The following is an 11,248-nucleotide window of genomic DNA, read 5'->3' as shown; positions in this document are numbered from 1 at the left end:
TCCAGCTCCGTCGGTTATTTGTTGTTGCAATGGTGCTTTTTGCAAGCTTTTCAACTTTCAAGGCCATCTTGTGAGCTTCTCCAACATCCTTGAATGTAAGCAACCCAATTTTGTCCTGAATTTGAGGATTTAATCCCCGTATATATCTTGCAACTTGTTGAGCTTTAGTCTCTTTCAATTTGTTTCGTTCTGCAAGCCGATAGAAATCGGTTGTGAAGTCCTGGACTGATCTGTTCTCTTGAGAAACCTCTTGGTATTGCTCAAATAATGTTTGCTCATAATCATCTGGCAAAAATCTTTCTTCCAAGAGCATCTTCATAACGTCCCAGGTTACAATTGGAGCCAAGCCTGACTCGAATCGCTCTTCTTGTATTTGCTGCCACCAATGCCCTGCAATACCTTTTAGTTTATAAGCTGTATACTTCACACGCTTGTTTGCAGCGATTCCCATAAGCTCAAAGAACCTCTTAACTTCCATAAGCCAATCCAAGAACTCGTCAGCATTTAAATTTCCAGTGAAGTTAGGGATATCAGCCTTAATCTTAAAGTCTTCGCCTCCTTGACGTCGTTGATAAGTAGGTTCCCTTTCATTGAAGTTGGCAAATTCAATGAGTTCTCGTTGTGCGGTTTCTTCAAAGTCTTGGTCACGTTCAAACCCTCCGATACGTTGACCTCCTTGTTGATGGCCACGTCTACGGGCGAATCCCATAGCGCGTTGATCATCAATTCCCATGTGGCGTTCTCGGCGATGTCCACGACCTCCGGCAAATCCGTTGGTGAGATGAGCATCTCCTATTGGATTTACGTTCATCTGCAAAATTAATTGTCGAATTTCCTCTGTTGCATCTTGCACTGATTCTCTCACAAAATCTTGTGTCTGCTGTCGGAAGATTTCGAATTGGTCAGCTACAAGTTTCGAATGATCCCGTAAATCCTTCTGAATGTCTTTAATCGCACGACCAGCGTCGGCGAAGTTGGTGATGGTGATTTCGTCCACTGAATCGTCTCCCATTGAGAGGGCGAATCCCGGCTCTGGTTACCAAATGATACGGAAGCGTAATCACGATAGAAACAAGGTTTAGTCAAGCGTCGAAACCTTATGGAGTAAGCTAGAATCCACTAGCAAAACACAGGCACAAGCCTAAAACACAAGAGTTTCCACTCTAATTGCTTTTTGGGTTTTCTTATTGATAACTTGAATGAAAATACAATTTAGCAGGGGCCTTATATAGGCATAGAAATAAACCTAATCATACTAGAACTAGGAATCCTTTATTCTAAATAAAACTTAAATCCTAATGAAAACATAGAAAGTAAAATAATCCTAATGCTGATAGAAAATATGCAGGAACAAAGCTACTGCTTTGCAGATTCAAAGCTGCTGCTTTGACTTTGTTTTCTTTGCCTTCTTAGCAAGCTGTGTCTTAAATGTTTGTGCAAGCTGTTCTATAGCAGGCAACATGGACACTGATGATGCGGATAGCCCATCAATGATAAGGAGAAAAGACTTGCTTATAAGCCACAGAAAGACTTGCACGTGAGGGAGCGTATTGAACGTGTTGGAGAAGACTATATCTTAAATCAGAAAAGTGACAAATAAAATATAACTTATAAGTGGGTGGATCATATGATTAAAACCCAACAGCTTAACGAGTGGTTAAGTTAGGACATTATAGGTACGCGGATGATCCACGGCCACGCTTGTTTTTGTTTAACAGAGGAAGAAAAAGAAAAGAGAAGAAAACTATTGTGATGTTGTCTTGATTGAGTTTTTGTCTTGCGGAGTCGATTGGGTAAGGTGTTCTTGTTTTGGAATAGGATTAGGATGAAGAGACAAGGACTTGATTTTGGATTCGTTTTCTTGCTATGAGCGTCTCCTTTATTCAATTACTTAAGAGAGTTTCGGTTTTGCTCTTTTGATGCTTGAGAACAATTCACAGCTTTACGCTGGATTATGTGTCGGTTTATTAAAATTTTTCTTCTGAGCCCATTTTAATGATTCTTAATAAACTATTGATTTTACCCCTCTCTCTCTCTCTCTCTCTCTCTCTCTCTCTCTCTCTCTCTCTCTCTCTCTCTCTCTCTCTCTCTCTCTCTCTCTCTCTCTCTCCCCCGACTATCGTCGCATCACTCCTCTAGATGTGGTCGACTCCAGCAACGTTGATATATGTCCGATGGAGGTGATCGAGGTGACTCTCGACAACACCTTGACCTCCGACGACCTTGCATTGCTGCAGATCCTGAATTCCACCACAATCTGAGTTGCACCGGCAATGGCGACCTCCAACTCCGTCGACATCTCCGGTGACGTTGATTACAAGCTGTCAACCTCAAAACCCTGTTCCGACGACGAAAGCACCCAACATCCTCACATTCCGATCTAACAACGATCGATTGATTATCCACACCTCAACAATGAGATCAGTCTCTATTCCCGACATCGAGCTCCTCCGCCACAACGTACTCGCAAGTCCGCTGCGTAGCCACGCCGGCCGAGATACACGACGCTATCCTCTAAATGCCACAAAACCCTTCATTCTAAGAGTTCAGTCTCTTCCATTAAACTTTTCCAAAAATCTGAATCAAGACCAAGACAAGACATTGCCTCTCTCTAGCTTCACAATCGTATCCCTTGCTACTACATAAGCACTATTAGCGGCAAGATTACCCATGGGAGTAAAATGCCAGACTCTAAAGTCAGCTGGTAACCGCCTACATAGAGAAATTTGTTGAATAGCTGAACATCTTCAGCAGCAAAAAAGAAAAGAAATATGGCAATTTCATTTTCCTTTCACTTATCTTGTTATATGATTGTTACATTATAGATGAAAAACACCTAGGCTAAGAAGAAAGATGGCATTGATAACCAAAACCGGAAAATAATAATAATAATAATAATAATAATAATAATAATAATCAGATAAATACGGCTCAGAAATCACGGAAGCTCATTTTAGGATCCACCATTTTCCCAGTACCCCGCCCTCTTCCCCTACCCCTCCTTGATCCTCTACCCCTTCCTCTTGAACCTCTGAAAAACGACTTTCCATACTTCATCTCCACAAGTGAATGGAGTAACTCATCACAAAGAATGCAACCAGAGTATAAGGTTGCTCCATCTTCCAAGGGTGTTGTCTTTTTATTGAAGTCCACTTCTATGATTGTCGAGTCACACTCAGGACACCGGTCTGGAGTAGTGGAGATTTGATGAGCACCTTGTGGGAGGAGTACAAGGAAATTGCACATATTGCAACATAGTCGCCACTTGGGAGCACTTACGGGGTCTAGAACAAGAGTTCCAGTACATTCCGGACAAGCACAGACTCCTTGGGTTATCAATGAATGTCGACATGTGGGGTGTGGGCAAAGGAAGCATGGCATGCCAGCTCCCTTTCCTAACTTGCCAGATGAACCAGATTTTGCAGCTCCAAAGAGAGTATTGATACCTTCAAATGGAGGACTATTGTAGCAGTAGGGGCAAAGAGAAAATGACTTACCATCTGGGCCAGGCATAGAGCAGATTAATAGCTCAAAGTTATCCAGAGGGCACGTAAGTTCCTTGTATAGCTGCAAAAAAGCAATTGCTTTGGTTATGCACTGGAAGTTCTTTAATAAGAATTCGGAACAGGATGCTACTAAGAGGCATTCTTGACGATAAAAAGAGAAAGCAGTTCCTTTTGTAAAGCCTAATAAGCTAACGGATATTGGGTCATGAATAAACAAATACAAATTTTTCTAAAGCCTAATAAGTTCATATACAAATTTTTCTTGAGAAATGGTCAAACAAACATGCTTAGCGAGGACAAGAGTTTCTTCTCATGAATATTATGGTACACATTTAGATGTAGAGGCAGTATGAATGCTTAACATCCCAAATATCTGTGTACTCTACTATACTTCAGAAGCCATTGTGCAGTGTTGTGAGTTGTGACTGGCTGTATTATATGTAGATGATGATTTTTGCGTCCAGACTCATTTGGTAAAAGTTGGCCAACATAGTTTTGCACTATTTTTAAAGACGGTATTGCTAATTTTCTTTTGGATTAAATTCAGTTTAACACCCTGAACTTTAGGGCTAAAATCAATTTGGTCCCTGACCTTTTGTTTTAATCACGTTGGTCCTTGTACTCTCAAACATCATCAACTAAGTCCAAAATTTTAATATGGCTCAAAAAATAATATCATTTGCTGACTTGAAACTGACATGGGGATCCACATTTGAGCTTTTTAACCTACAAAGAGGGCAAATAAACATTCTAACGATGAAAAAACGTCATTTTTCAAGGACCAAACTCACCCATTTTTGCACTAAAATTTAAATTTTGGACTTAGATGATGTCATTTGAGAGTACAAGGACCAACGTGATTTAAAAAAAAGATCAAGGACCAAACTGATTTTAGTCCTAAAGTTTGAGAGAGTAAACTGAATTTAGTCCTTTTCTTTTCTCAACTAAATCACATGTACGAGGAGGTACTTGAATAATGAAAAATGTTCCAATCAAACTGTAACCTTATTGCCAATCCATCCTAGAAGTTCCAAAGTCAGTGATATAGATATATTCAAACACTGACAACCATAAAGAGCGTGCCTTATCTATATGCAATGGCCATCCTTTACATTGTCTATCATCTGATGTTTTCCACTTCATATAATAGTCTTTCTGGCCATCATTTAATAGATTTATTCGAAATTTTATGAGAATTATATGAGAACTTAGATCTTATTGTACAATATAAAACACTAAATGATACCAAACAAGCTTGATTTCTACTCGTGATACTGCTGCTTACTATATTGAGACTTTAGATAATGCAATTCACTATGATAGTCCATACCTTAATGGTACCCTTCTGAGGGAGATAATAAACCTCTTCGCATGTATTACAATAGAGGCGAGAAGGTTGAGTTGAAATGTGCTTCATATACCGTAGACATTTGCCACATTTACTGAGAACTCGTCCTGAGTCAGCAAGTGGAGAGAATTGTGCTTCAAATAATGCATCCATGTTTTCAATCTACACCAAAGAGAAAGAAATTTACAAGACCAAGTTTTCGATCTTAATGAAGTCCATGTTCATATGCAAACTTTAACATTAACCAGAATTGATGGAGGTATAAAGAAATTCATTAGATCTACTAGACCTGGAGAAGAAAAGCATCATAGTGGATGTTAATGGCCTAAAACTGGATAGATGAGCTCAATTTAATGGAAGATTATAGCTGTAGTGAAGAATATATCTAACATGATTAGATACAAACAATCTGCAGCAACCCAAAACCCCTCCACAGTAAGCCAAAAATATTTGAAACCAATGAAGATATAATACACAAAACTGATACTGTTTTGTAACAATCATTGACCAGTCAAATATTTGTGTGCGCGCTTGAGAGAGAGAGAGAGAGAGAGAGAGAGAGAGAGAGAGAGAGTGTGCGTGTGTGTGAGAGAGAGAGAGAACAAGAGCGAGTGAGACAGAGAAGCAGCGGCAAATTCCGCATCAAAACTCAACAGCAGAAAATGGATTACATCATAAGCATGTTGTAATCTACGCATATGTTATCAATAGGTAGATGCTAACCTGCTTTACAAAATAACTGTATTTTTGTCGGAACTGTTGTAGAACATGCTGCACAACACGAAAATGATCTGCTTGACCCTTAGCAACAAGAGTAATCTGCTGCTCAATAAAACTACGGATATCTGGCAAACAGAGATCTGGATCAATACATTGATAGCCTCTTATTAGAGTAATACCCAAGGCAGTTGGAACCAACTTCCTGCCAGCTTGTACCTGCCAGTAAATTGTAAAGCAAAACAAAAGTCTCATAAAATGCATTTTAAATTATATTAACAAACTTTCAGCAGGGAGAAGAAAGAGAAAGAAACCTGCACATAATTGCGCTCGCATATGTTGTTAATATGAACAGATATTGATGCGTCTGTGCCGATTCCATTCTTCTCCATAAGAGAAATTAGCTCACTCTCACTTAGATATTCCGGAGGTGAAGTCATCCCCTGAAAAATTTAAAGATTCAAAATTGACAATAATATACCATCACACCAGGTTATTTATAGAGCATTATTTCCCTCTCTTTTCTGTCCTTCCCACACTTATCCACAGGTTTCAGCAAAGAGCATAATCCTTTCTTCTAAACAGAGGCACTGACATGAATTGGAATCCTCTCCCCCTCCCCAAAATTAGACCAAAAGAAAAACATAAATAAAATCCAACACGATGCAGATACCTCATGTATGGGAGAGCTTTTAATGAGGACCAAGTGAGACCTTTCGAATGAACGGTTGGATGAGGGTTTTAAACTTTAATTGATATTTTCAAATTCCAATGTGCATGTCATCCAACCGTTCATTCAAAAGCCCTCACTTGGTCCTCATTATAAGAACCTCATTGGAAGCTCTCCCCCTCATGTAGACTCAAAACATAAGAATAAATTTGAGAACACACGTACTAACAAGTCTATATGAATTCAGTTAGCTGAAGAAAATGAAGATAAAGTACAAGTGGAAAATGAAGGCTCAACCCATTTACCTCATGAAGGTCCACTCTGGCAACCTCAATTTTCTCACCTTTCGTAAATTGAGGAAGATTTTTCTCATTTACTGCTAACCATGGCATAATAGAAGTAAATCCCTTCACCAAAACACGTTGTCCTACACAGTGGAAGATCTCTCCTCCAATTGAAAATTCCACCTTTGTTCTGGAATCAACATTGAGATGCAAATCAATTTAAACATTAACATATGGCTCACAGAGAAAGCTAAAGCAGTGATCAAACATCCAAGTAACAGTGTCAAGTTCAAGCAACTTCAAATCAAATGCCATAACCGTGGTGCAACTTGTAACATTGTTTATGTTAATTTCCTATCTCTAACAGGAATTTGAACCAACTGTATACACAATGGTGAAGCGTCCCACTAATTAACATCCAGAAAATCTAATCAAAGCTGTAAAGTAGCTTAATTATTCCAAATGTTTCAGCTAACATGACCATGGAACATACTGAATCCAAGTGCAAATGAAGAGCGTACATGCAGTTTGTCAAGTCAGTAAACATGAAACTCTTACCTTACATACTTGCAGTCTGGAGATACAGTCCCTATGAAGTGTTTACAGACATACTCGTATAATCTCCATGCATCATTTCCCAGCATATCCTCAGTCGCAGATCTTAAGGGAGTAACAGGAGGATGATCACCTACATCTGTCCCAGATCGTGGTTTTTGATAACCGTCACTGAGCAGCCTCTGTACGTAACTACCCCATACGGGGTTATTTACCTGTGCACCAAGTGTGCCTTTGAAGTCAAAAGAAGAAGGATATGCTGTGCTCTCCGTACGCGGATAGCTATAGAATGAGCATAAACATATACTGTCAGACAACTATCAGAATGCTTCAAACGAAAAATGAAGCTTAATAATGTGCAGACAAAAGTATACCAACACACAAAAGCTTAAAGTGAAGTGGTCTCTAGGTTTGCTAGTTTACCACTTTAATCTGGAAGGCCAGTTAACACGAGTAACAAGACCCAGAGCCACTGGCCACACTACAATCTTTGAATGTGTTTAACCAGCTATGCAACAGACAACAGTACTCTATCCAAACTAAAACCTGATGAATCTTTGTTCTGGACTAGAGTCTACTTATCTGGAAAATGTTTCTGTTTGTATTTCAACATACCCTGTCAACAACAAAAAATGTAAATAATCAACTACTCTATGGAGAACATCAACAAACCTGATGAAGCCTTGTGTATACAGGCGTTCAGCAACTTGCATAGCCATTTGTGGTCCAAAGCCTAGTGCACTTGAAGCAACCTGTATTGAAATTGCATAGGAAAATAATTGTAACATACTCAAATTATTTCAATGCATAAAAAAGAATTCGAACACCCATTTAACCATTTTTCTTATAATTACAAGACAAAGGAGCTATAACATATCTACTAAACAAGTTCAAAGCATAAATTCTGAACTTTCCGAAAGGAAGCAAGGATACCTTTTTCTTATTAATATTTCAATTGAAACCAAAAAGGAAGTTATAGATTATCCACTATGAAAGAAAGATCTAGACAACAAGTCAATAACTCACGATAGCATCAAGCTTAACAAAAGTAACAATAACATAACTTGTAGCAGCATCCAATTGTAAGGAATCGCATGGAAAGAATCCATACCAATACCCAGATACTCAAAACTGAACCCGTTCCCCCATAAAAACAATTCCTCCTTTCAGATTCTTGAAAGTTTCTTATTTCTTTACAATCAAATTACCCAAATACAACCACTAAAGCAGCTGCATTCAAATTGTAAAGAAGAGCATGGAAAGAACCAGGACGAAATTCAGAGGAACCAACATAAAGATCCTCGAAAATGACCCCGTTACCATAATAACAGGAACTTCTCCCCTTTCAAAAATTCTTGAACATTTCTTCATCTCTCTCTAGGCAAATAACAAAAAAATATGGCCATTCAGCGCATTTTCTAACCACTGTCTATTTACCCCACCAAGGAACATGCATCTTTCACACAGTAAGCCAAACAATATATCGTCCCACATAGGATGCTTTTTCATTGGGATAATGCAAGACAAATGATTGACACATTCAGAACCATTTTACACATAACAACAACAATAGGGGGAAAGGTGTAACTAGCCGACTACTAAAATGAACTCAAAGAACTTTTACAAGATTAATTTCTTCCAACATTCCAAACTCATTCTAATCACGAACAATAGCGAACAGTTCCACCTACAACAAGCTAAGATCAACTATCTTATTTCTCTTCTAAATAAAATGGGTTGGAACTTGGAACTTTTTGATGACTTATACAAGACAGCTACTACATGCTACAGATATGAAATAAGAATGGTTCTCTTAAAGAGTCCTTTTATTTTATTTTTTTTGGTTTCTAATATCAGCAGTAGTTAAATTTGCCATAAGCTCTGTAAGGCATTAGTAATTGATCTTACATAACTTTCTCCAGACATGAATTTCTAATTTCTTGGAAACTTAACTTTTAGAAAGACAATTGTTTAGTTGACTAGAATCTTGGCAAGGAACATATCCGTCCTTTTTTACTCAACCAGTGCCCATCTGAGTTATATATGTTCTAGTGCATAAACTTTCAATGTAACTACCCAGAGACGGATACAGATGACTTGATAACCTGGATTAGTCAATGTCTTCTTCTTTTTTATTTCTTAGGCATTCCTATTCAGAATGCATTCAACAATAGGCAATCCCACACAATACTTGTATTTACGAATTTCATCAGTATATTACCTTTAACAGATTCACTGTATTAAGACCAGAGGGACGACCTTTGCTTTCCTGCTTTTCTGATATTTCAGTCACTTCTGCAATTCCATCGTCCATTACTAACTTTTGAAACATCACAGCAACCTACAACACGTAAAAGGCTCAAGAAGCTTTTCAATATAAGGGAATGTTCATAAAGTCATACACTAAAGTAAGAAGAAAAAAGCAACAAAGGCCTCACATCAACGTCAAACAATTTGTTACGCTCCCAATCTAGCTGAAGTTCATAGCCACTTTGTAATATGTAAGGGCGTACAGACCAGAATTTTTCAGGTTTAAACGTATTTATCTGCAAATAGCGCTGTACACAGAAGCCAAGAGTAGGAGTTTGACACGGCCCATAGCTGAAAGAAAAATATTAAGATTGATTATTTGATGGCTAGTGCTAGAGATGAACATTGAGAATGGGCCTATTAATATCCAAAAATAAATTATTAAACAGTGCCCGATAGAATAAAATCAATATGCTCCTCATGCTATATACTTAGAAGATTTTATTGGCACAAGAAAAACAGGAAGAAAATAAAAAGAACTAATCACAAAAGACGGATAAGGAAACCCCAGACTAACAAAGATTACATCTCAAAAAAGACAGCTAAACAAGCCTCAGTCACTGCAGCTAACAAATCCAGCATAACAGAGTAAAGGGAATGGTCCCTAGTAATCAATGCCCATAAAGGAATCAAAATGGGCACATCCCAAAGCTACCACCCCTCTATATCCTAAACAAAATTCATCTTTTATACTCCATTCATAAAACCAAGATCCTGAATTCTATATTACACAGATAGAACACTGAAAAACTGCACCTAGAACAGCCCGTCTTTAATCTATATTCACCTTACGTGCCGAACTGCTACACGACTAAGTTAATCTTTGTAAAAGGAACTTTGAAGAAAGCAGAAATATGCAGAAAAACACATGATTGATATTGATTGCAAGACAAGAAATTGAAGCAGAACAAAATATCTGTAGACACTAGACAGTCAATAAAATGCAAATATCTTCGTATAATAGCAACTTGCATCCTCCAGTGAATAGTTTACAGAAAAGAACCAACAATCTACGAACTCTGGCCTAGAACATTTAGTATACATCAAAAGGCCTACTTTAGTTGGTGTGGAACATATTAAAGATAAAAATCAACAAAGAAAACATAAGAGGGAGGTGTGAGAGAACGCACGAGATAACTCTGGCATCAAGATTTCCATATTTTCCCTGGAAAAAACTTGTTTGAAAACGTGTAAAGGCAACTCCAACTTTCAAATCTATCTCTTGTCGAGCATCTACAGCCAATGCCTCATCTTTGTTAGGTTCAACAAGGTTGTCCATGGCCTTCAAAATGTCTTTCTCGGTAACAGAAGAAAATCGTGCGCGATATACCTTTCTTTTAGTTTCATTTGTGTGGCCAATACAATCAATAACTGCAACAACAAATTACAGAGCCTGTCAAATATTGGTATAACTGTATAAGCTTTCAGTTTATATAATGTTGAGAAGGTGTCACTACAAAGCAGAGAATTATTGGAAATGTCCTGATCATGTCCACCCAGAAATGAGCTCTTAAAAGCCACCTTCCCAGGTACTTGTATAAGTATCTCAAGAGAACTTAAAGAATATAAGGTATTAAAACCACCTATACGTACAATTCAGAGAGACAGACTAACCGTACCATAAATTAAAACAGATTCTGTTCACTGACTACTTATTAAACAATGTTAGACAAGTACTATATGCCAATTTACTGACATAACATAAAATTGTCCAAGGAAAAAAAAATATATCATGGCATACAAAAGCATCCTTCTTTATCTAGTTTAAGGTTTTATTATTTTATAATCAACAATAATTTGTAAAAAAGAAGTAAAAGAGGAAGAGAGAGAGAGAGAGAGAGAGAGAGAGAGAGAGAGA

General features: G+C 37.8%; 1 protein-coding gene and 1 pseudogene across 1 annotated transcript in view; both read right to left on the bottom strand.

The window, feature by feature from the left end:
• LOC101310603 overlaps window positions 1-1,012 on the bottom strand; it is a 3,094-nt pseudogene extending 2,082 nt beyond the window's left edge.
• A 1,919-nt stretch (window positions 1,013-2,931) lies between these two features.
• LOC101301962 (DNA topoisomerase 3-beta-1-like) overlaps window positions 2,932-11,248 on the bottom strand; it is a 10,725-nt gene continuing 2,408 nt past the window's right edge. The window contains exons 6-15 of the mRNA XM_004296930.1: window positions 10,521-10,761; window positions 9,519-9,681; window positions 9,302-9,421; window positions 7,753-7,832; window positions 7,084-7,362; window positions 6,547-6,715; window positions 5,886-6,014; window positions 5,578-5,790; window positions 4,837-5,016; window positions 2,932-3,567 (exon numbers count right to left, since the gene is read on the bottom strand). Of these exons, the coding sequence (XP_004296978.1) occupies window positions 2,932-3,567; window positions 4,837-5,016; window positions 5,578-5,790; window positions 5,886-6,014; window positions 6,547-6,715; window positions 7,084-7,362; window positions 7,753-7,832; window positions 9,302-9,421; window positions 9,519-9,681; window positions 10,521-10,761 (2,210 nt within the window). The remainder of the gene's footprint in view (window positions 3,568-4,836; window positions 5,017-5,577; window positions 5,791-5,885; window positions 6,015-6,546; window positions 6,716-7,083; window positions 7,363-7,752; window positions 7,833-9,301; window positions 9,422-9,518; window positions 9,682-10,520; window positions 10,762-11,248) is intronic.

The sequence above is a fragment of the Fragaria vesca genome, linkage group LG4 (genome assembly GCF_000184155.1).
Source record: "Fragaria vesca subsp. vesca linkage group LG4, FraVesHawaii_1.0, whole genome shotgun sequence".
Lineage (NCBI taxonomy): Eukaryota > Viridiplantae > Streptophyta > Magnoliopsida > Rosales > Rosaceae > Fragaria > Fragaria vesca.
This window is presented reverse-complemented; position numbering and strand designations above follow the sequence as displayed.